This window comes from Colletotrichum destructivum, chromosome 4 (assembly GCF_034447905.1).
Source record: "Colletotrichum destructivum chromosome 4, complete sequence".
Lineage (NCBI taxonomy): Eukaryota > Fungi > Ascomycota > Sordariomycetes > Glomerellales > Glomerellaceae > Colletotrichum > Colletotrichum destructivum.
The window spans coordinates 4,874,213-4,895,950 of NC_085899.1; the positions used below are offsets into that span (position 1 = coordinate 4,874,213).

A 21,738-nucleotide genomic window follows, 5' to 3' on the forward strand; every position below is an offset into this window, starting at 1 on the left:
TAGAAACCCCTCCACCCCGCATACTTGGTCCGATTTCTTTCTGGGTTGACTCACCGAACATCGGCCCAGATAATTTTCCAAACTTAATACCGCCGCTCTATCTGCCTCCTCACCCGCCCCCTTTTGCCAATATTCTCTCCCTTATACAACGCCAGCCACAATGTCGACGTTCGGTTCCTACTTCAAGGTCACGACGTGCGTCGCCTCTTCCTCCTACTTCGACCCAGTTGCCCCTGTCCGTCTCGTGGGACACGTTGGACTAACATAACCCCCCCCCTGCGCAGCTACGGCGAGTCTCACGGCAAGTCGGTCGGCGTCATCGTCGATGGCGTCCCGCCCGGCATGGCCCTCACCGAGGCCGACATTCAGCCCCAGCTGAATCGCCGCCGTCCCGGCCAGAGCTCCATCACGACGCCGCGAAACGAAAAGGACCGCGTCGTCATCCAGAGCGGCACCGAGTTCGGCGTCACCCTCGGCACCCCGATTGGCATGCTCGTCCAGAATGAGGACCAGCGTCCGAAGGATTACGGCAACTCGACCATGGACAGGTTCCCCCGTCCCTCCCACGCCGACTGGACCTACCTCGAGAAGTACGGCGTGAAGGCGTCGTCCGGCGGCGGCCGCTCCTCCGCCCGCGAGACCATCGCTCGCGTCGCCGCTGGCGCCCTCGCTGAGAAGTACCTCCGCGAAGCTTACGGCACCGAGATCACCGCTTTCACGACCAGCGTCGGCAACTGCCACCTCTTCCCACCGACGCCTGAGCACCCGACCCCGTCGACGAACCCCGGCTTCCTCTCGCTGCTCAACACCATCGATCGCGACACCGTCGACCAGTACCTCCCTGTCCGCTGCCCGCACGAAGAGACCAACGAAAAGATGATTGACCTCATCAGCGAGTTCAAAAAGCGCGAGGACAGCATCGGCGGCACCGTCACCTGCGTCATCCGCAACCCCCCCTCGGCCCTCGGCGAGCCCTGCTTCGACAAGCTCGAGGCCCAGCTCGCCCACGCCATGCTCAGCATCCCCGCCACCAAGGGCTTCGAGATCGGCTCGGGCTTCGGCGGCTGCGAGATCCCTGGCTCGCAGCACAACGACGCCTTCATCAAGGCGCCCGAGGCCGACCTCGCCGCCGACGCCCAGCGCATGGGCATCCCGCGGTCCAAACTGACCACCAAGACCAACTACTCGGGTGGCATCCAGGGCGGTATCTCCAACGGCGCGCCCATCTACTTCCGTGTTGCCTTCAAGCCTGCCGCCACCATCGGCCAGGACCAGACGACGGCCACCTACGACGGTTCCGAGGAGGGCGTTCTGGCAGCCAAGGGCCGTCACGACCCGTGCGTCGTGCCCCGCGCCATCCCCATCGTCGAGGCCATGGCCGCCATCGTGCTGCTGGACGCGCTCATGGCGCAACACGCGAGACAAGTGACCAAGAGCCTGCTGCCGCCGATCAAGAGAGAAAATGGCAAGGCGTGAGAGGTTGAGGGGTCGGGACGTGTCGTTTTGTAAATATGGGCATTTTCAAAAGCAAAAAATTCATGATAGATTCCCCTTTTTTTCCTCGTCTGATTTCAGCGAATATTGGTCCCTAGCCTCTTTCTTTCGTACTCGTGCCAAGCTCGGGACGAGTGGTCAGATCTACAATTCTTCCATGGTCCCTTGCGTCTCTGCCGTCTTGACCAGATGAAACTCCTCCTGTCGCCCGTACACCCACTGCCATCCCTTCTCCTCGCCGGCCCAGTACACGTCCTCCTCCAAGGCGAACCATAATGTCTGGTTTCTCTCGGGGACGTAGTGCTCCACGAGCAGCTCGACGCTGAACCACATGTTGCGGACAGCGGCGAGCTCGCCAGAGGCCGAGACGTAGTCTTGCATGTTTGTCATTCCTAGAAGAAGAGTCAGCTTTCGGCCTCAGGACACAGTATCTCTCAGCTCTAAGCATGTCCATCAAGGCAATTCTTTCTTCACAGCTCGACGTACCGATCAAAGGTCCGGCGGAGTGCCCCCAGTCCCCAATCGGATGCGTGTAGACGCGCCCCTGGATACCCTCGGCATGCATTTCCCCCAGCGAGGCCTTGAGCATCTCATTTCCGGTCCTGCCCACGGCGATGTTGCGCCTTACGATATCCTGCAGCCTGTTTCCCTTCTTCAGGCCATCTTTCAGGCCCTGGGGGACGTCCTTTTCGCCTGGACGCAGGACATAGCCCAGGTGCTGGGTGTCAGTGTTCAATCCCATGGCAGTCAGCCCAAAGTCGACATGCAGCATGTCGCCGTACTGAATGACCCTGCCCCCGGCGCCCTCATGCGCGCCCGCCTCCATCTCCGTCCCCATCTCGGCAGCCCACGGCAGCGCCTCGTCGACGACGCTGACGCTCGGGTGGAACCAGGTCGAGAAGTTGTTCGCCAGCATCTCCTCCCGAAACCACCACTCCAGGTCCGCCGTCGTCGTCCGACCGGGGACGACGACGTGCGCGCTGAATCCGCGTGCGATCATAGCCCACGCCGTCTCCATGATCTTGCGGTACCGCGGCAGTCTCGACCGCGGCTGGGTCGCGATGAACTCGACGGCGATCTCGGGCTTGACGACCATGCGCGACGTCCACTCACTGCCCAGGCCGGCCGTCATGGCGCGGTACTCGCCCGCGTGCAGGCCGCTGGCGAAGGCGATCTCCGGATGCGCGTCGACGGCGACGGTGGCGGGGTTCGCCGCCTCGAGCTGCGACTTGAGGGTGGCCCAGACGTCGGTGGTCCAGCCCACGACGCAGCCCGGCTGCTGCGTGGATGCGAAAGAGCCCTCGGGAGGGGGATTGGTGGAAGACGAGAGGGCTGCGAGGGGCTCGGCGAGGAAGAGGCACGTCGTGCGGCGGCGGGCGGAGAAGGTGGATGCCGGCTTCAGGGACCAGAAGACGGTCTCTTCGGCGTACTCGCGCTGGCTTATCTGGAGGGCGACGTCGGCCAGTCAGGTCAGCCAGCCAGTTCACGTTTGAGGCCCGTCTGACGGGCGAGGCAAAAGTTGGAGGCGGACCACCCAGGCTTCGACGCCGTGCTTCTTGAGGAGGGCAGGGATGCCCGCCTTACGCTCCTTGGTCCACGCATCCTGAATGCGGGCCTGCTCGCGGAGGGGCGGGAGAGGGTTGTACTTTGGCGTCGGGTCGCCGAGGGCCGGCTCCCAGAGGAGAGCGGTGACGGCCGGGACGAATGTGGTGAGCCAATGCATGGCTCGTTTGAACCGATGGAATTCGTGGCGTGGACTTGACGTGTGATGGTGAGTGTTGATGAGTGTGAGGTCGAAAGACGAGGGGGGGGGGGGGGGGTGGGTGGTAATGCTATAAGAGTGAGATGAGATACGAGATCGGATGATGCTCCCCCTCCTCTTCAACCCCAACACCCCAACCCCTCGTTTGAGGCATGAGGGATCCGATGCCATTGCGGGAGGATGCAGTGCGTATCTAGTCCAGGAAAGGAAGCTCGTTACCGGAACCTTCAATCCTACGCTGCATGGATGTCGATCCCCCGTCGGTGAAGGTCATTCACCGAGGACACGTTTTGTTCAGCTTGGACACATTGGGGTTTTCGGTCATTGAGAAGAACAAAAACTCACTCAATCGAACTCTGCGCGAGTTTTCTTCGCCATCTCGGTAAGGACAACTCACGAGAAGTCATCTGCACATTATGTTTTGAGCACCCGACGAAGGCGGGCTCTGAATGTCTAGTCGCCGTCCCTGACTCACTCACCACTTGCTGTGGGCTCTTTTGATCAGCCGACACTCACGACCCTGGACAAAGCAGCCAAAGTCTCTTTCGTCTATCTAGTTCCTAATCCTAATGCCATATATCGTCACGCCATCCCATGCGGACATTCAAACGGGGGTATAACCAACTATCGTACAGTACAAAAAACAGTCATCAGAAACATCATCGAGGGTGAAGCACCTCGCACATCGGGTTGGAAGCCCCTCATTAAACCCGTACACATGACATGTATGCTGTCTCCGCTTGAAGTAAGTATGAGAAAAAAATGGGGGAAAAAAAGTGTTCATCCAAAGCATGTTTGATGTGTTCTGTTAAGGCTTTGTGGTTAGTGACTGGCAAGAAGACCCCACGAAGATAAGGGAGGGAGGGCACAATGCTTACGGAGTTTGTTCCCGGTCCTGAACCTGAATCCTAACCCAGTTCCCATTCCGTCTCGAGATCTCGGAACACGAGAGTCTCCCAAACGCGATTTCAACTTGCTCCGCGACATCACACCACGCCGGCAATGACCATGCTGACAAGAACGACAGCGACGTAGACGAGGCCTCCCCGCGTAAGCGAAGTGGCCGCCGAGTCGTCGTCACCGCCGCCGCCGTTCGCCGTGCTCTTGGGCCCGTCGCCGGTCTGCGTAGGCGTAGGACTCGGGTCGTCGACGTGCAGCGCGTCGACGGCGGCCACCCAGGCGTTCCAGTTGGTCATGCCGCCAGGGCACTCGTCGGTGATGTCGACCCCTTTGATCCTGGCGATCTCGGTGCCGTACTTGGTCATCGTGATGACGACCTCGCCGACGCCGAGGAAGGGGACGCTGCCGTGGTAGACGCCCTTGCCGTTGTCCGGCGTCGAGGTCCAGGCGCCCTTCTGCGCCTTGCCGCCGACGGAGACGGTGACCTCGGCGGCGGAGGTGAGAAGCGCCGAGTAGAAGATCTTGTCGCGGACGACCTCGGCCGGCGCGAGTACCTTTTGGGCGTGGGCCTCGGTGTTGGCGGTTGTGCCGCCGTCCTTGCAAGCGAGGGCCGGCGAGGAGCGGTACCAGGTCGTAAGGGACTCGGTCTTGATGTCAGGCTGCACGGCGTTCTTGTAGCTTTCAATGAGGTGGGGTAGGGTGTGGCGCCAGCCGTCGTGGGGGTGGTCGAGGGCGTAGTTGAAGGGGGCTTTGCCGACCTCGAAGGCCTCAAGCGCGTTGGAGCGGACGGGACCGATGTGATGGGACTCGCCGTAGTCGTTCCAGGAGATGATTTGGACGAAGCTGTCTCTGGTTAGTCATCGAGGGGAACAAACACAAGTAACGTAAGAGTCGGCCTCAGAGGGTGGACTCACGTGGGCATGATCTCCATGACCTGGACCCAACGGTCATACCAGAGATCATCACCGCGCCAGACCCAGTTCTTGTTGTACCCGGGCAGGTTGGTGTAGAACCATGGTGAGACGGGCATCATGTAGGGCTTCCCCTTCAACGCCCACTGGTAGGCGGCGTCGCCCTTGGAAGTCATGTCCTGGTCCCCGATGGGCCAAGCGTTCCAACTGAACAGGCCGTCGGCCACGCCGTCGGCCAGGGCCAACGCCGCTTCGGGTGAGATGGAAGACCAGTCCGGGATGAAGAAGGCGCCCGTCTTCTCCTTGATCTCGATCCAGTCCTTGGCGTTCTCGGTGCCCTCAAAGGTGGAGGCGACGGGCTTGTCGGCGTACTTGAAGTACTCGTCGCGCTTGAAGTACTTGTCGCCCATCTCGAGGATGGTCTCCTTGGGCCAGGGCTTGCCGCCGAGGTAGCCGCCGTTGTAGTCGAAGGAGAAGAAGAGCTGGAAGCCGACCGTCTTGGCCGCGGTGAAGGCATCCTCGAGGGACTCGGCGGTGTTGGGGTCCGTCAGGCCCATGTTGAGGGCGAAGGCGTCGATGTGGGCGTCCTTGGCGAGCTTGAAGTCGTCTTCAAAGTCGCTCATGGTGTAGTTCTTGGTGTTGATGAGCTGGTGGGTGCATGTCAGTGGTCCGTGAGGAGGAGATTTAGACTGATAGAGCAGGACGGCGATGATGATGATGAGCGTACCATGAAGTGAGCGACGACAGCCGCGGCACGGACTTGAGTGACGGCGGCCAGGAGGCCGGTGACAAGGGTAGTAAACTTCATCTTCACGGCGTGGCGTGAGCGAGTGGTTGCTTTGACTAGTAGACGAAGCAGCCGCCGAGGTCACGTTTGATCGACAATGGAAAACCAGGCTTTGCTGAACACGCAAGAGAAACCTTCCCCCAGCGGAACAGAGAAAGACGACGACGCCCGCGTTATGTATGTATCATGGGAAGCCCTCTCACTCGAGGGGACGGCGGGTTTGCCTCGCAGGTCCTCCTCCCCCATCCCTCGTAGCTTTTCAACCCAACAGTCCTCCAACCACGACGTATCAACAGGGAGCGCCGCATTGCCGCCCCCCTCCGGGTACAGTAACACCATGGTATCCCCCGGCATGGCGACAACCTGACCCCATCGTGAGAGCGCCCGGGCGGGCAGGTGAGGCGACTCGAGGGCGGCGCATGCGGCTCGGACTAAGACGGCGCCAGACTCCCACCGTAAAACAGTCTTTCTTCTGCAGGGTTGCGGAGGGCGCTTGCCCGATATGGCAACTTAAGGTGCAACAGGGGGGGGGGGGGGGGGGGGGGACTCGAGGAGAGACACGCTCTTTGAGCAGCCGCTGAACAGTGTAGACGTGCTTAGGCAGGACTTGCTGAGTGGGTATCGTCTCCCATCTCGTTGGTCTCCTCGTGCTTGTTGTGCCTACTGTGCCCTTTGGTGCCTGCTGTGCCGCTCGACTACGACGCGACGGGGAGGGTGCAGCGGGCCAAGCCAAAACCACCCTGCGCGGCCGCCGGTGCCATGGGAAATTGCCTCGCCCGACCCAGCCCAGTACCGTGTGCGTTATCTCTGGGCGCGGCGTGCTTGCGGCGGTGTGAGGGGGAGGCCGCTTCACGAGGTCGGGCGTGAGTAAGAGTGAGTAAGACGGATGGTGGTGGTGGTGGCTGTCGAAGTCGCCGTCGTCGATACGTCGTCATTCAGACTGGATGTCGTTCAAAAAAGGAGGAACCCTTTTCCCATGGGGGGTGACGGTCCATGTAATACGAAGACAGAAGGGATCGGCAGAGTAACACGACCCGGAAGGATGGCAGGACGTGTAGAGTAGATCTTCTCTTCTCATCGACCGGCTGGGCTCTTGGTTGTGTGGACTACGGATACGGAGGGTATGGAGCTTCTTGGCCCTTTCACATCCAAGCATCAAGCATCTCGGGGCGCTCTCTGAGCCCTGTCAGTGGCACGCCGTCTAGTATCTTAAGCTTGCTGGGCATGGCCACGGCTGGTAGGATTTGTCTGGCGCCGCTTATCCGGAGACCACAGTCTACCGGGGATATATACCGCATCCTTCCTTAGCACACGTTTCCGCTCGCACCAAAAGGACTCTCAGGTGTCAGGCAACCCCCCTGCATTTTGCCGGTCTACACGTGCGGAATCGGCCGAGTGAGATGGACCACTCCCCTGACCCCCCTACCACCCCTGTCCGCCATGTCGAGCTGCTCGCTTATGAGGTTGTGATGGCACCCGCAGCACCGTGACTGCTTTTGCCTGTGGCGCTTTAGGCTTTTAAAGTCTTAATAGCGCAGTCGTGCACCAGATTTAAGATTAGAGCGAGATCAAACAGGGCTGCCCGAAAGGTTCGTCCGTCTGCTGTGCAGCGTGCTTCATCTCCTCGGTTCTGTCTGTACTCATGAACGGCTCCGTCAAGAGTGACTCTGAAAGAACCGTGCATGTTTGGACAACAGGGGTTCTCTATCCGTGCCGGCAAGGGTATCCGTACGCCAATGGATATCTGCCCACTGTTACCAGGCAGCACGGGGTAATATTTGGAACTTGGAGATGCATGTCCGGAGTTGCTGAGTTCATTTAGCTATCTTTTTGCGCCCGTGTCTCCAAGCTCCCTCGCCTCGTAGCCTCCACCAACCACGGCTGACGAAACAGTCAGAGGCGTGCATACTCGAGCGACGGCCCAGCCTTGTGGGGAGGATGGCGACTCACGAGGAAAGGAGGGCTCTCGATCGCCTGTAAACGAGAAAGAAAGGTGGCGGTGTCATACGGGTAACGGGGCTCGGCACGTCATAACGGCGGGTAGCGTATCGGAATCCCGTCAGAATGCATACACGTAGGACCGTTTACTGGCTGTCGTCGGTGGAGGAGGCAAGTAGGGTTATTTTCGAGTCCCTCAACACGGGGAGACAGCCGAATTGGATACAGTTTCGTGTCGGGGGCGTTGGTGATTGTCTTTGGTGACTGTAGTTGAGGGGGAGGGCGAGGGGAGGGCGATGGACAAACAGAACGACAAACAGAACCCCGGGCGTTGCGCTGCAAAACTGTGCGTTATCGTCGGCCAATCGTCCGGACTCACTCCGAGCTGACCGTGACAGGGGGGGTTTCGCACTGAGAAACCATCATCACCTCATCGACAGGGTCCCACGTTCAACCCAACGGAACACCAAAAGGCCTCCCTCTCTCTTTGGCTAGTGCTAAGCGATATCCCGGCGACAATCACACAAGTTGGGTAGACGGATAAGGTGATAGAAATATTTCTAAAGGGGAAGAAGAAGAGTCAGAAAGAAACGTCAAAAGACCCTGGTCTCAGGTCCAACAGAGCGATCCAGAATCTGCCTTACACACCCCCTGTCCATGTCCATGCCCCATGTCCCATGTTCAATATCCACTCTTCTAGACCCTTTTGAAGTTGAGTTGCTGCCAGTTGCAATGAGCTCAGAGCCACGGATCCGGCCCGCCCGTCACCGTCTCTAACCAGGAAGCGCAAGTCATTCGCCAATAGACTTATCTGGGTACAGGGTCTACTACATAGAGAGCGGGGGCTCGGCCGCCGCTTCCGCGTTTCCCTCTCAACCAGGCCCCAGCCCTGTAGTGCTGCCTGACGACATCCTCCACCACCGCTGTTTCTGAAGCGCTCCAACAAGTCATGTGCTATGAAAGTGAGGACACACTCTATATTGCGGCACAGCGGTATCTGACGGCGACAGGAGAGAAGAGTTTTCTTCTTCACCTCTCTCTTGATGCTCGCCATACATCACTAACGTGGTTTCGTTTGGAACTCGAGTCGGAAGTAGAATGCTTCCCCCAACTTTCAAATAGTCAACCTTGCGATAGAACTGCTACTCGTACGATGTAATCGCTCCTTCAGAGAGGGATTGCAACAGCTGAGCACAAAGTCGGCACTACTGTGATTCGCCTGTGGCAAAATTCGTTGATATACTCGGGAAGGATTAGCCGCTGTTTTCAAGAGTCCAATGCTCGGAAGTTGACTTGTGAAACCAAACACATTGTATTGTATTCTATGTGACGTCTCTTCTCTTCATCGTGTAGTTTGGCGATGCGGTAGCACCAACGTTATAAGTCATGACAGGGTTTCTGGCAAGGCCCAAAAGCGGAGTGAGTAGTGATCCGCGAACCAGGACCGGCTGTGTAGGATGATGGATATGAGCTGGACATACCATAGTCACCAAGGTTGGAGTATTTTCCGAGTCTGAAAGGGAACCTGGGAAACCCAGTTGTAATCAGCTCCTCCAAGCTATCATAGTACATCTAGGTTGGATCGACTATATGCCCATCCATTGCTTGTACAAATGAATCCATAGACAATCTTGCTAAATCCCGCCAAAGTAGCCCTCCAATCGACATGATTAGGGGCAGACCGTAGACTAGCAGCCGACGACTTGGGCATGTATGTGCTTCGTTATTGCAATCTCTGGGCATACAAGATAATGTTGTACCCAATCTGTCAGTTTATTTCTTCAACTGTAACACACAAAGAATACCCGAGTATAGGTGTTGTCGTTGTCTATGCCGGGCACAGAAAACGCTTGAGCCTCGTTCGCCATCTGTTGTCCGCCGGGTTGAACACAAGCGACAAAAGAAAAAGAATTTGCCAGTCCATTACGGGGTACTTGCCAGCATCTACTTCGTTTCCACCTATGGCTTCTGCTCAGAACCCATACGGCTCAAGATCTTAACAGGTCTTGGGAGGGGGGTCAGAGGCAGTCTGGGGAAACGACAGTCCCGTCCCCTCCGACCGCCGAAGAGCTTTGGCCGGAAAGCACCAGCGGACATGCATGGAATCGGGGAAAAAAGAAAAAGAATCAGCCGACAGAATCAGACAAGATAATTCGATGCTTGAATTGACTCAATGGACCACACAGCTGGGCAGGTCCTGGTCGTGCCATAACACCATGGCCTACGGAGTAATTGTCCACCCTCAGATCGTCGGCAAAGCCAAGTATTCCCCTCCAGCCCTGGTATGTATGTAATGATGAAACCTAAACACCTCGCTGATAAAAAGACTTGTGTAAGGATGCTGTAACACGCCATTGTTTCTTCTCGTCGTCCGAACACGCAATATCCCTGCATGATGATCCTCGCCCCAAGAGACCATTTCTTCTCATTGATCAGCCAACATATTTAATTCCACACTCCTGCATCCATCATCCCGTCGAGGTTGAGCCCATTGGCAAAAGCCCCTCGAAGACTCTGGCTTTGCTGCTGCCGTCGCCTCTTGTTCTCCTGCTCTTCATCTTTGGCCCGCGCCAGATCAGTTTCGATGTCGACCATCTCAATAAACTCATTCAGGTTCCTCAGAACGTCGTCCACGTCGTCCATCGCGGATTCCTGGCTCTCTGCATTGTTCGTCACCGGTGTCGTATCAACAGATACGACAGCGTCAGGACCTTGAGGTGCTCTGAAGGAGTCTGCTGCGACAAAGGCCTCTGCCATGGCCATGGGAGATGGGCTTTTCAGCATCTGCTGAGACGCAGACGGCAGGAGGTGATGGCGAAGGTTCTTGCGTTGCGAGACGACACGGAAATGCCTCTGGAATTGGTCCTTGTTGCCAGTTGGTAGGTCGACCACTGCCATCTCTGGCGGAGGAGAAGAGGCTTTGGGCCCTGTGGGCGTCTGAGGGCACCCGCCCTCCTCGCCATCGTCTTCGTGGAGTAACGGTGCCCATCTGACTCGTTTAGAAGACTTGGGCACGCTGTGCCAGGGGTTATCGGTCGTGGCGGCGATGAGGTTCTGAGTGCTGGGAAGGTTACCGTCGCTCAAAGAGATCATGTTTGGCCGGCGCCGAGGTCTCTCGGGCGAGGGAGACATGAAGTTTTTGAACGACTTGATTGGAAAGATAGGCTCGGGCGAGCTTGACGTCGCGGCCTCGGCATCGAAGGGTTGTTGAGCTTCAGAGACACGTTTGTCGGCAGGCGTAAATGGTATCGTAAAAATCGACGGCGAAAGAGAAGACGGCGAGACTGGCCTTGCAGCATTGAAAAAAGCAGACTTGACGATCTCTGGTGCGGCCTTTGACATCATTTCGAGGCTCGGGGCCCAAGGACTTTGACACTCGGGACGCAAAAAGCTCTGGTCATCGTCTTCTGGGAGGGGCTGCGGGTGCTTAAGCGGACTCATGGCTGGCATGTCCATCTTCCATGGAGTCTGTTGAGAGGTGGGTACAGCAGGACTATCATGCTGACTGAGTATCTCCTCAACCCTCAAATAGTCTTGGGAACGTAATGGCGTATCCTTATGTTGGTAACTAGGTTCGTGTTCCGTAGTGCTCGTAGTAGGATCCCCTGCCGTTGGAGATGTTGCTGGGGTAGCTTGGCTTACAGATCCTCTCCTAAGACAGGATTCAACGTTGCCGGATTGTTGGTGTGCTTCGCCAGTTTTACTGACTGAACAAGGACTGTTCGTAGTCACCTGGCTCAACTTAGACCAAGGGCTTTGAGAGAATGTCATCGATATGGCGTTGTCATGCGGAGCCTGAGGCTGCGTTATGGGCTGGGCCAACTGCAAATGTTGGTTCGTTGATATCGACGACAATGGGATCCGGCCTATAGCGTTGGTTGAATCTTTGTCCTGCTCCTCTAGGGATGCAGAGTGCGAAACGACCGCCGATTCTTGGCTCGACCTGTCAATTACTGGTTCAACCACAAATTCCTGCTTGGTCCTTTCCGTGTTTTGCGGCTCTTCAACGTCTGTAGGAGCTGCAGCATTGGAAGCATTCGCGACGAGGGCAGGGACCGAGGACTCTCCCGAAACTTCGGGTTGCGATTCATCGGTCTGCAATCCACTCTCGGGTTCATGCTCCGTCGCCGCTTCCGCGTCGTTCTCCAGCGCTTCTTCGTGGTCTCCCTTGCTTTCTGCACTCGATTCAGGCGAGGTCGCTTTGGTGTCGTCAGCCATGCAGGTATCCCCGTCCAGGTCCATGATCTCGCAGTGAGAGTCCATCTCAGAGGAAACTGTAGACGCAGGCGAGGAAGCCCGACCGAAAGACATCCTCCGTATAGGGCTGAGGTCTTCAATATTCAGAGCGTGGCTCCGGGGCCTCGCGCGAAACATGAAGCTCTCGTCTTGTTGGGTCTCGAATTCACTCTTGACCTCGACATCACCGCCAACTTTTTGATGGATCATGGACATATTACTGCTGCGAGGTCCGGATTCTTTTGTGGTGTTTTTGGGGGTCATCTTTGATTTCCTGGAAGACTGTGGAGTCTGAACGGGTGTGCTCAACGGTGCCGGCATCTCCTGGGAAGCATCTACACGCTTATCGATGACATGTGGCGACATTTTGTGAGAAATTCGGGTTGAGACCGCTTGCAAAGCTTTGAGGGGCAATTCGGAGCCGATCTCGGAGCCCTCCAAGCTTGCTGTATCGTCCTCCGCGATATCATCCTCTTGATTTTGCTGCGACTGGGACTTTGAGTCTGACAGATGGCGGCGTGGACTTCGAGTGCTGCGGCGGACAGGAACTAAGGCACTTCTAGTATTGTGTGCATCATCGTTGGTCTTTCTACGTTTTTTGTCATCTCTCTTGAGCCACTCTGACCCCGCCGGCCGTCGTTTCCGTCGATGTTGACGCTGAGATTGCGAAAGAGAGGCGTCAAACGACCAAGCTTCGTCCTGAATATTGCTTGCAGACTGCGTATTACTCCTCCATGATTCGACTCGTTCAACCTCTTCGTCCTCCAAGAACGCATGCGGGGTGACGTCGACTTGATCGAGGCTCCGCGGACTTGGCAAGTGGCAGGATGTCGTGCTTCTTGTCTCCAGGGCTTCGGTGCTGGGTAGTTCAAAGTCTGTTGTGGGTTCTGGCACCGGAGCTGGTGAAGGTCCTGGAGTGGATGCCGCTGGCGCCTTTCTCTTTCTGGATTGCCATGGATTCACCCACCCTTTTGAGTCCGGCCCTTCGAACGGACCTCTGAGAACTGTGGTGAGCAGGACTGGTGTATGGCCTTGGAGAAAGCGGATCGCAGCCTGTTCGATCCGGAGCTTCCTGGCGTCGGGGCTGTCGTAGTGTTCGTCATCGGATCCTGCATACAGGATATCGGCCTCGTCGTGAGGCGCCTCGCAATATAGAGGTTCATCGTCCAAATGGCGGATTTTCCATGCGTCCTGAAGACCCATTGTTGCCATGTATAAACAGTTGAAGTATGCGAACCATCGGCTGCTTCGAATGACCAAGAAAAATGTGACGAAGTCGAGAACACTGCGGTCGCATTGGCGCCGGGTGTTGGTCCGGAATGCGGTCGGCTATTGCAAAGGCGAGAGGAAGTCTTAGCCTAAGGAATAAGCTGCTGCCCAAACAAGGACAATAAGAAGAAGCGGACAAAGAGGGACGCTTCCGGAATTTGGTGGGTCGCAGACCTGTGCACGTTCACCAGGCGACGCGACGGGGCGCGTGTGTCGCTGACTCACACGTGACCTCGCGTAAAGTCGTAAAGTGGTTAAATTGTCGCATACATTACATAAGTGAAGTGCCCCCCACGACCCGATACAACGATGAGCGCTAATCGGACGATCGGGGAATTTTGGGTCACGGCCATGGCCCGTCAAGGCCCCGGGCAGGTCAGAATCTGGTCTGTGGCGGTTGACACAGCAACGCTCCGCTCTGCCAATCAGCATAACATTGGAATTGCTGTGTTTATTCTCGGAAGCGGCCCTGGACAGGTGAGATTGACATAACGCCGGGCCCCAAACGCGATCGCTCTCGAACCGCGTTCCCCACGCAACAATACGGATACAACACAATCCAATACCCAACACCTCTTTTTTCCCACATCACGAACCAGTCCCTCACAGTAGGCAGCGCAGGCAACCGGGGCGCTTTCGCCAGCAGCCTTTTTGCCATTTTCATCAGCTTGCCATCCTGCATTTCTTCGCCCTGCATTTTCAAACCTGCGACACCTGCATTGCAATTGCCCGCCTAAATACAGCATAATCGCGATAACAAACACGCACATAGATACACACACCCGGCAAACCGCGACTTCGTTTCCCGAACCATCTACCACCCGCTCGATGGACTGTTTATAGTCTAACAACCCCCCGTACCTCGATCGCATCGGCCAACGCACCATGGCCGCCCATGCTTGGCTCGACTCGTTATCGGAGGATTGGCCCTCACAGGCTGGTTCCGAGACCTCGCCATCTGCCCAGCTCCCGCCTCTGAAGCCGGCCGAGAACAACAAAACACCAAACGCGAAAGGATCTGGCAGTCGTATCCCGCTCCCCGTAAGTAGGACGCGGCCTTCGAGTGCAGGAATGAGCGACAAGAGCACCGGCGTCCTGAGCGAACGGAGTTCCAACCATGTTAACCTCCCTCTCTCCCAACGAGGCCCTTCGAAACTTTCCCGCGAGATCAAACCCAACGAGCAATCGCGCCAAGCCAGCCGCGCCCTCTCGGCATCCACCAATGGCTCCGTCATCCATAACACAGTACAGCACAAGTCGGCCAAGTCATCGCCTCTGAGGGGTCCCGCCGACACCCCAGAATGGAAGCGCAGACTGGTCTACGGAGACGTCGCATACGGCGAGCAAAGGGACCTCTTCTGCTCTGCGGCTGCCGGCCTAGAAAATATGTTCAAGCCACCTTCTCCTTACCAGGACAGCACCTTGGCCGACCAGAGCGTACGACACAATACCACTTTACCGTCAAGTCCCCCGTTCTTCCGGCGCCAGGACATGGAAGGAGACGAAGACGAAGATGAGTCGGATGGCAGAGGCCAGATGGATCCAAGCCCAAGCCCGAGCCCTAGGATACGCCCGCCTCACTTCGAGTACAAACCATCGACCGACAACTCCATCGACCAAAGCAAGTTAAGCGAGCCCAGCCCATACCGTGACAGCTACCCTCGAGAACCGAGCCTTGCGACCTCTGTGTCCGGTCTGGCACCCCCGAATGACGCAACGCGACAGGCCAGTGGACAGAGTGTCATCCGAAACGAGGATTTCAGTCCCATCGTCCTTACCCTTATGCGCCAGAAAGAGAAAGAAAGACAAGGCGAATCGGCACCCGCCGAGCTCCCCGTCGACCAACTCCAAGATCGGCTCGAGAAACTGCGAATAGATCAGATGCTCTTCGACTCCCAGGGTGAGCTTAGATTTGATGCGGATGGCACCCTCGATGACGCCGAAAGCGACAAGATAGAGACAACCGAGGACTACGCAAGACGCGGAGGCTTTCTCAATATACGCCGTGGGGGTAGATCTGGCGATGGTTCCTTCAGATACCGGGGTTTGAGCCCCGGCATGGGTGTCGACACATCTGAGATGCTCCCTGAAGAGTCCCTCCAGGCAAGCACGCCCAAGCAGTTTCCAAGCGTCAGAACCTACTCGCCAGGCTACACGTCGTCGGTGCGGCATGAGACTCAAAGCCCCCCGCCTCCCCGCGCACCAAACCCGAGCCCGGTGAAATCCGGGACGGCTGGGACTAGCAGTACCAGCCCTTTAAAGCTCTTCGGGCCCTACGACACCTTCACGAATCAAACGCTATTGCGACGCATCAGCCAGTTTGAGGAGCAAATGTCAGGGTCCTCGCGCCAATCCCTCAGCCGCGAATCCTCGCAGCAGGCAGGACGAAGACGGCCCCATACTGCTCCTGGTGATTACCTGTCTGTTCCAGCACAACAAACAGCTGCAAGCTCCCGCTCCGTCAGTCAGTTTGGCGCTGGGGATCTTGAAGGCTACCAGTTCAACCAAGACATCTCCATCCGACTCGAAGAGGACTCCCAATTTCAAGAAGCCGAGGAAGAGTCGCAAAACTTACCGGATGAAGACAAGGAGTCTGTCCAACGGTTTGAGGCTGTTCCTGGTTCGCCAACTCCAGATGAAGCGTCAATGTTTGTTCCCCGGAAGCGAGCAAAGTCGGGTACCACAACTGCTTCATCCTCGAAGCACACCCCTTCCGGCAGTGAAGGAAGTGTACAGAAAATCCCGTTCGCAGGATCTGCTGCCTTTATGCTTGGCACACCCCAGAGGCGTGATACAGGCTCGGAAGGGAAGCGGCCTCGCACATCCCCATCCAAAGATCCGACACCGAAGCGCAGGAGAACGCTCCACAAGTCCGACATTGCATACGGGCGGGAGGAGCGCTATGCTCTGTTGGATACCGTTCAAGAAACCCATGCTTTGATGCAGAGTATGATGGGCAAGAAGCGCAAAGATGCCCGTCCCGGAAGCTTGCAACAAAGAGCTCACCCCACCGTCCTCGCAACACGTCACATGCTTCGGCCACGGACGCCAACTCCAAGCTCGAGGTCTTCATTACAGCCTGGCGAATTTCAGTTTGAGGACGACTGGCTGGATGATCAGCTGGATGAGCAACCGCAGCGTCGGTCTCCTCACCGCGGCTCTCAGTTTACGTCGAGTGCCAATGAGCGTAGTGCGACCATCGACACGGACCGCAAGCCATCCATCAGAACACAGGACTTCCTCGATGAGGCTGGCAAGATCATGGCCATGATTCGAAACGGGGCGAAGGCTCCGAGTGGCCTGACGAGTGTGGAGGAATCTGATGCGGAATACGGCGAGACAAGCCAAGCAGTAGACGAAGACTCGTTCGATTCGACAAGGGAACCGCTTTCTCGCCCCCCGAGCCGGGAAGGGAAGCCGGTGCAAAGGGCACCGCACAGACAGGAGAACCCAGAGATTCTCGACTACCTGAAAAAATACCAAGAACTCAGCGACATGGGGGACGTCATTACATCATCGCTCAGGTCGATGGACGAGGCGCAGGATGCTATCCGAGTCGCGCAGGAGGTTGAGCGCCAACTTGAAGAAAGAAGCCGCAGCAGAAACATCAACCACAACAGCGATGGCCTCCAGTATCTCGGAGGAGACGAGACCATCAGTGACCCTCCCAACATCCGCATCAGTGCGAACCCAAGAAAGCAACGGGACGACTCAGATGGCTTCTACGACTTCGGGACACAATCGTCTGGTGCATCTACCAACCACACCATGCACACGGGCTCATCCCGGGGTTCCGAGTCGCGGAAAACCATTGCGCCACAGAGCGTCTCACACCTGATACCAGATCAGGTCGGCAGCATGTATCTCGATCGCCAACAGAATATCTGGATTAAGCGCAAAGGCGGAAGCATTCGGCCTAGAAGCCCGCATGTTGTCCCGTCCGAGGATAGCGAAGATGATCCGTTTGCGAGTATTCCTGATCTGTCCGTCGACATCACGAAAGAGATGCAGCATTTGCGATTGGTGACGGCACAGAAAGAGGCCGAGGAGCGAGAAGCAAACAGGACACAATCGCCCATGGCATCTCCGGATACACCTAGGAACGCATCTGGAAGAGGCTTTGTGACGTTGTCGCCCGACGCAGCGCTACCCCAAGATATCGGATTGCAGGCAAGGACTGAGTTTAGAAAGCTTGGGACCAAAGCAGCGAGTGATGGAGACGTGGAGCACGAGATCCAGCTTGACGAGGATCGCATCGTTGACTCATCCCCTTCCCGGAGGCGAATGACCATATCATTCTCTTCGCCGATCGCCTCCATCATCCAAGACCTCGCTGCTGAAGACATCGACAGTCTCGAAGACGACGAGGGCAGCTTTGTGGACCCCGAATTCGTCATGGACGATTCGAACCGGAGCAAGTATCAGAGCTTGACGAAAGCCGCGCGACGAAACCTGCTTCAACCGCGCCCACGTACCGCTCCTGCTCGTGGCCCGTCGAGGCAATTCTCGTTGCGTGGTCAATCATTTGTCCCTCGCCCCGTTTCTCGAATTGACGAACGTGACGAGGACAGTGTGATTGAAGCCAATGCCGATAAACGACAGATCAGTATCCTGGCTGACAATAGTGCACTCAGCCAGGTCTCTCGGGAGAAGCAAGACACGAGCTTGAGCTTCATCATCAAGACTCCAGGAAAAACTAGAATGGGAGGGCTCTACGCAGATGCGAGTGCAATCATTAGCCACAACATCGGCAACCTGTCACTCAGCCCCATGTCCGACTTCACCATGAACCACCACGAGAAGTCGTTTGGCTTTGAAGTAAGCTACCTAGTCGAAGACCAGCGACTTGTCACAGGCGATGGTTCTAAGAGGGTTTTGTCCATGACAGTCCGGGACCTTGTCGATCGTCTGACGGAGATTGAGCCCTTTGAGCCGTACTGGGAGGACTTCACGGAACTCGACATCAGCGAAAGGCGACTATCGAGCCTGCACATGTTGGACGAGTTTTGCGGGCGGTTGGTGAGCCTCGATGCGTCGAACAACACACTCTGCCACCTGGATGGAGTGCCGGCCACTGTCAGACAACTCAAGATGACGCACAACATGTTGACGGAACTGACGTCGTGGGATCATCTCGCCAACCTGCAATACGTCGATATCTCCAACAATGATCTTTCTAGCCTGTCTGCCCTGAAGAACCTCGTCCATCTTCGCAGTTTGCGGGCCGACAACAACAAGCTTACTTCACTGGACGGCTTGGACCAGCACGACGGGCTCTTGACGCTCCGGGCGCGGAACAACCTCATCGAGGTGGCCGATTTCGAAGGCACCAAGCTGCACCGGTTGACCGAGCTGGATTTGGCGGGGAACAAGGTGGCTGAGATTCGCAACGCTGGACAGCTTTCGTCCTTGCAAACACTCAAGCTTGCCAAGAACCGCCTGGAAAGCTTCACGGCCGAGGACGCGCAAGGCATGGACGGTCTGCGGTATCTCGATCTTAGCGACAACGACGTCCTAGAGCTCGACATCAGTCGCTTGCCGGCCATTCGTCTGCTCCATGCGGACAGGAACCGCATCAGCAAGATCACCGGTTTCACCAAGGCCCGCCACCTAGACAGCCTTTCTCTCCGAGAGCAGCGCGGTGACATTCAATTGGATCTTTCCTTCCTCTCGTCGGCTTACGAGGTCCGGAAGCTGTTCCTCTCTGGCAACTACATTGGCACTTTCGAGCCCAAGGTAGACTTCCTTAACCTCCAGTTGCTCGAACTGGCCAACTGTGGACTGCGGTGCTTGCCGGAAGGAGTCGGTCAGCTGATGCCAAATCTGCGATCGTTGAACCTGAATTTCAACGCCATTGCGGACCTTTCACCCATTCGATTCGTTCCCCGGCTCAAGAAGCTCCTTGTGGCCGGGAACCGCCTGTCCGACTCGACGACAGTGACGGAACTTTTAACAGATTTCCCGCACCTGACACAATTGGATTTGCGGGACAATCCGATTACTCAGGGCTTCTACCCGCCAGTGCACGTTACAATATCGGCGGACCGCGGTCATGTCGCCGACCCGTTCACTCTTCCCGAAGCCAACCCGGAGAGGGATGCTGTGTTTGCCAGACGGCTTGATGAGACGACTCGCCTTCGGCGCCGGCTGTACCAGGTTGTTTTCGTGGGATGCTGCAAAAAGCTGAAGCTTCTGGACGGACTCCCCGTCAAGCGCCAACACATGCTTGCCCGCGACCCATCTTTTCAGGCATTGGTCAAGGAGGGATTGTTGCCCAGCGACGTTGCTCAAGTTCCAACACCCGCTTCAGCAGCGGCGGCGGCGGCTGGGCCAGTAGAACCCCAAACGGCGGAAGGGGCTCCAGAGCTGGCAGACTTTCCAACGCCAACAAAGACTCCTGCGTCGGCTCCGGTCCAGTCACCGGCACCGGCTTTTGTATTGGATGAGGCGGACGAGAGCAGCAGCCGATGGAACGCAGAAGACAGCTTCGCTTGAGGTGGATGGAGTGTAACAACACCGAGGGAGGAGCAGAAAAAGGAAGGCGCTTGTAGCGCATCAAGGCATTTTTTGTTTGCCTTTACGATTTTTTCCATATTAGGCGTTTTCAGGGCCAAGGAGAAGGGCGTCTGGGTACTTGTTGATAAAAAAGGGCAAGCCGGTATTATTAATGACGACACGAGGAGAACATTGTACGAGTACCAACTGTAGAGAGCATCGGTTCAGAAACATGACAGAATAAACAGACTCTGCATATGTCATCTGGTTTCTTTGATGAAGAGGTAGATGTTACTGTGAGGGTTTCTACCGGCCGTGATCCGAGTGTTCCATGGGGGCATTGAAGACCCACCCCGATTCTTGACTGCCGAGCTGATGCCTCGTGAAGGGTCATTCAACTTTTTGAGTGGAGCTCCACCTTCCTCAGGTAGGTATCTGTACCTAAGCGGTAGCAGGCAGATAGGGTACCTGCACTTCCAGGCTCTGCTCTGAAGACTGACGAGGTACAGAAATAGATGACGGTCTCATGTTCCAGTCTTGTTGGACTCTTGCTTGGGGTCAACAGTGGTCAGGGCGCCACACGGTTCAAGGTCGTTCTGAGTCGCTTCATGTCCCTGAAAATTCTTTCGGTTTCAAGAGGAGGAGATTGTCGCGCAGCGAGCTCCGGCACAGGCGACTCAGGACTGGCTATCAACGTGACCTGCTCAGTCTTACCGGACCGCAAATTAGGCCCTCCGCAACACTTTCAGAGAGGGAGGGGGATAGGAGGGCAAGTGTCGTCGGTCGCGGGGTGGTTAAAACAAGCAAGCCCGCCCCCCCTGGGGATCATCTCATGGCGGCCGTGATTAGTGTACAAGTCGCCTGGGTTTTTGGCGCTGCATACTCGCGTCCCGGCCAAGCGGTTTGTTTGGAGCCCAATGTCACGGTGAAATGCACAAAATAGGCGGGAGCGCAGCCCGACGTGCATCCGCAACCCACCCGCACGCAAGAGTAGATCATCTATGGGGACCCTTCCATTCTGTCTTATTTTAATTCTTTTGATCCCCGTGCATGATGCCATCCGCCCGTTCACCTGTCCATCCTTCCTTTCGTCCATTTCGTTGGACGAGATGGGACGAGACCGGACCCCTTGTGGCGGGCAAGATGCAAAGTTGGGATGAGATAGTGAAAGAGTCAAAGGGAGACAGGGAGAGAAAAAGAAGGACAAGCAGGCGAGTCGCGATGAAGCGTCTGGTGTTGCGGTGAGCGCGGCGAGGTAGGGGGTTGATTGCCTGTGCTGGGAGGCGGCCGAGACAAGGAAAGCGGCGAAACAGAGTGGGCTCTTGTTTTTGTGTAGGGCTCGACAATATTATCGAGGCTGCATTATTATTGTGAGTAGTAGTAGGCGTTGAGACTGGGAGACCCGACACGGCATTTTATTTTTGTGCTCTCCCTCTGTGAGTGGTAGGTCTTGGCGAAGACGAGAGGTCCGAGGATTGAAGAATTGTCAAAATGAGGAGGGAACTCCCTTGGAGACAGGGCGTGGCAAGGGTATGGCAGGGCTAACTTGGCTGGCATCTTGTCGAGGGGGGCATGGAAGTGCATGCATGGTCTGGACTTCAAATTCAGAGTAATACACTACGTGACTATTCGTACATGATCTGTACCTCCTTGTGCCATGCAGGCGATGAGTTATGCTCACTCTGGTCGACGAAGCTATTGTTGAATAGCGAGTGGACGAAGTCCCTACTAGCCTACCCCCCCTCTGGGAACCGGCTGAACTTCTTCAAGGAGTTGTGATGTGGCACGCATCGGGGCACCGGGACCTCCTTTTTGTTGACGTGGCCATGTTGATATTTCATGCGCACATTTGCCCCAGCAACTCAGGCTTTAGGCTCTGGGCTCCGGGCTCTGGGCTCTGGTAAATAGCAAGGTTCTTTTCCCCCCTGGATGCGGTGGGAGGAATT

The 21,738-nt window shown here is 56.6% G+C and overlaps 6 protein-coding genes across 6 annotated transcripts; 3 read left to right on the top strand and 3 right to left on the bottom strand.

Annotated features, from left to right (window-relative positions):
* The first annotated feature begins 64 nt into the window (after positions 1 to 64).
* On the top strand, positions 65 to 1,555 carry CDEST_07415 (Putative chorismate synthase). Its single transcript, XM_062923574.1, has 2 exons — positions 65 to 195; positions 285 to 1,555. The coding sequence occupies exons 1-2, from the start codon at positions 161 to 163 to the stop codon at positions 1,474 to 1,476; spliced, it is 1,227 nt and encodes a 408-aa protein (XP_062779625.1). The 5' UTR covers positions 65 to 160; the 3' UTR covers positions 1,477 to 1,555.
* A 1-nt stretch (position 1,556) lies between these two features.
* On the bottom strand, positions 1,557 to 3,299 carry CDEST_07416 (Putative peptidase M24, creatinase/aminopeptidase). Its single transcript, XM_062923575.1, has 3 exons — positions 3,026 to 3,299; positions 1,981 to 2,938; positions 1,557 to 1,886 (listed from the first exon to the last, which is right to left on the bottom strand). Exons 1-3 carry the CDS (start codon positions 3,215 to 3,217, stop codon positions 1,639 to 1,641), a joined length of 1,398 nt encoding a protein of 465 aa, XP_062779626.1. The 5' UTR covers positions 3,218 to 3,299; the 3' UTR covers positions 1,557 to 1,638.
* A 489-nt stretch (positions 3,300 to 3,788) lies between these two features.
* On the bottom strand, positions 3,789 to 6,399 carry CDEST_07417 (Putative glycoside hydrolase family 71). Its single transcript, XM_062923576.1, has 4 exons — positions 5,795 to 6,399; positions 5,071 to 5,714; positions 4,135 to 4,999; positions 3,789 to 4,061 (listed from the first exon to the last, which is right to left on the bottom strand). The coding sequence occupies exons 1-3, from the start codon at positions 5,873 to 5,875 to the stop codon at positions 4,243 to 4,245; spliced, it is 1,482 nt and encodes a 493-aa protein (XP_062779627.1). The 5' UTR covers positions 5,876 to 6,399; the 3' UTR covers positions 3,789 to 4,061; positions 4,135 to 4,242.
* A 2,336-nt stretch (positions 6,400 to 8,735) lies between these two features.
* CDEST_07418 (uncharacterized protein) lies at positions 8,736 to 9,269 on the top strand. Its single transcript, XM_062923577.1, has one exon. It carries the CDS (start codon positions 8,742 to 8,744, stop codon positions 8,949 to 8,951), a length of 210 nt encoding a protein of 69 aa, XP_062779628.1. The 5' UTR covers positions 8,736 to 8,741; the 3' UTR covers positions 8,952 to 9,269.
* A 968-nt stretch (positions 9,270 to 10,237) lies between these two features.
* Positions 10,238 to 13,231, bottom strand: CDEST_07419 (uncharacterized protein; the record flags this gene model as incomplete). Its single annotated transcript, XM_062923578.1, has 1 exon — positions 10,238 to 13,231. One exon carries the CDS (start codon positions 13,229 to 13,231, stop codon positions 10,238 to 10,240), a length of 2,994 nt encoding a protein of 997 aa, XP_062779629.1.
* Positions 13,232 to 13,611: 380 nt separating this feature from the next.
* Positions 13,612 to 20,045, top strand: CDEST_07420 (Putative leucine-rich repeat domain superfamily). The gene has a single exon (XM_062923579.1). It carries the CDS (start codon positions 14,183 to 14,185, stop codon positions 19,790 to 19,792), a length of 5,610 nt encoding a protein of 1,869 aa, XP_062779630.1. The 5' UTR covers positions 13,612 to 14,182; the 3' UTR covers positions 19,793 to 20,045.
* The last annotated feature ends 1,693 nt before the right edge of the window (positions 20,046 to 21,738 follow it).

What these genes read in the sequence shown, in the direction of transcription:
- CDEST_07415 (XM_062923574.1), top strand. Translation starts at nt 161, where the DNA reads ATGTCGACGTTCGGTTCCTACTTCAAGGTCACGAC. An exon ending in TCCTACTTCAAGGTCACGAC is followed by an intron (nt 196 to 284) that starts GTGCGTCGCCTC and finishes CCCCCTGCGCAG; the next exon opens with CTACGGCGAGTCTCACGGCA.
- CDEST_07416 (XM_062923575.1), bottom strand. Translation starts at nt 3,217, where the DNA reads ATGCATTGGCTCACCACATTCGTCCCGGCCGTCACCGCTCTCCTCTGG. An exon ending in ACGGCGTCGAAGCCTGGGTG is followed by an intron (nt 2,939 to 3,025) that starts GTCCGCCTCCAA and finishes GTCGCCCTCCAG; the next exon opens with ATAAGCCAGCGCGAGTACGC. An exon ending in CTCCGCCGGACCTTTGATCG is followed by an intron (nt 1,887 to 1,980) that starts GTACGTCGAGCT and finishes CTCTTCTTCTAG; the next exon opens with GAATGACAAACATGCAAGAC.
- CDEST_07417 (XM_062923576.1), bottom strand. Translation starts at nt 5,875, where the DNA reads ATGAAGTTTACTACCCTTGTCACCGGCCTCCTGGCCGCCGTCACTCAA. An exon ending in CTGTCGTCGCTCACTTCATG is followed by an intron (nt 5,715 to 5,794) that starts GTACGCTCATCA and finishes TGCACCCACCAG; the next exon opens with CTCATCAACACCAAGAACTA. An exon ending in GTCATGGAGATCATGCCCAC is followed by an intron (nt 5,000 to 5,070) that starts GTGAGTCCACCC and finishes AACCAGAGACAG; the next exon opens with CTTCGTCCAAATCATCTCCT.
- CDEST_07418 (XM_062923577.1), top strand. Translation starts at nt 8,742, where the DNA reads ATGTGCTATGAAAGTGAGGACACACTCTATATTGCGGCACAGCGGTAT.
- CDEST_07420 (XM_062923579.1), top strand. Translation starts at nt 14,183, where the DNA reads ATGGCCGCCCATGCTTGGCTCGACTCGTTATCGGAGGATTGGCCCTCA.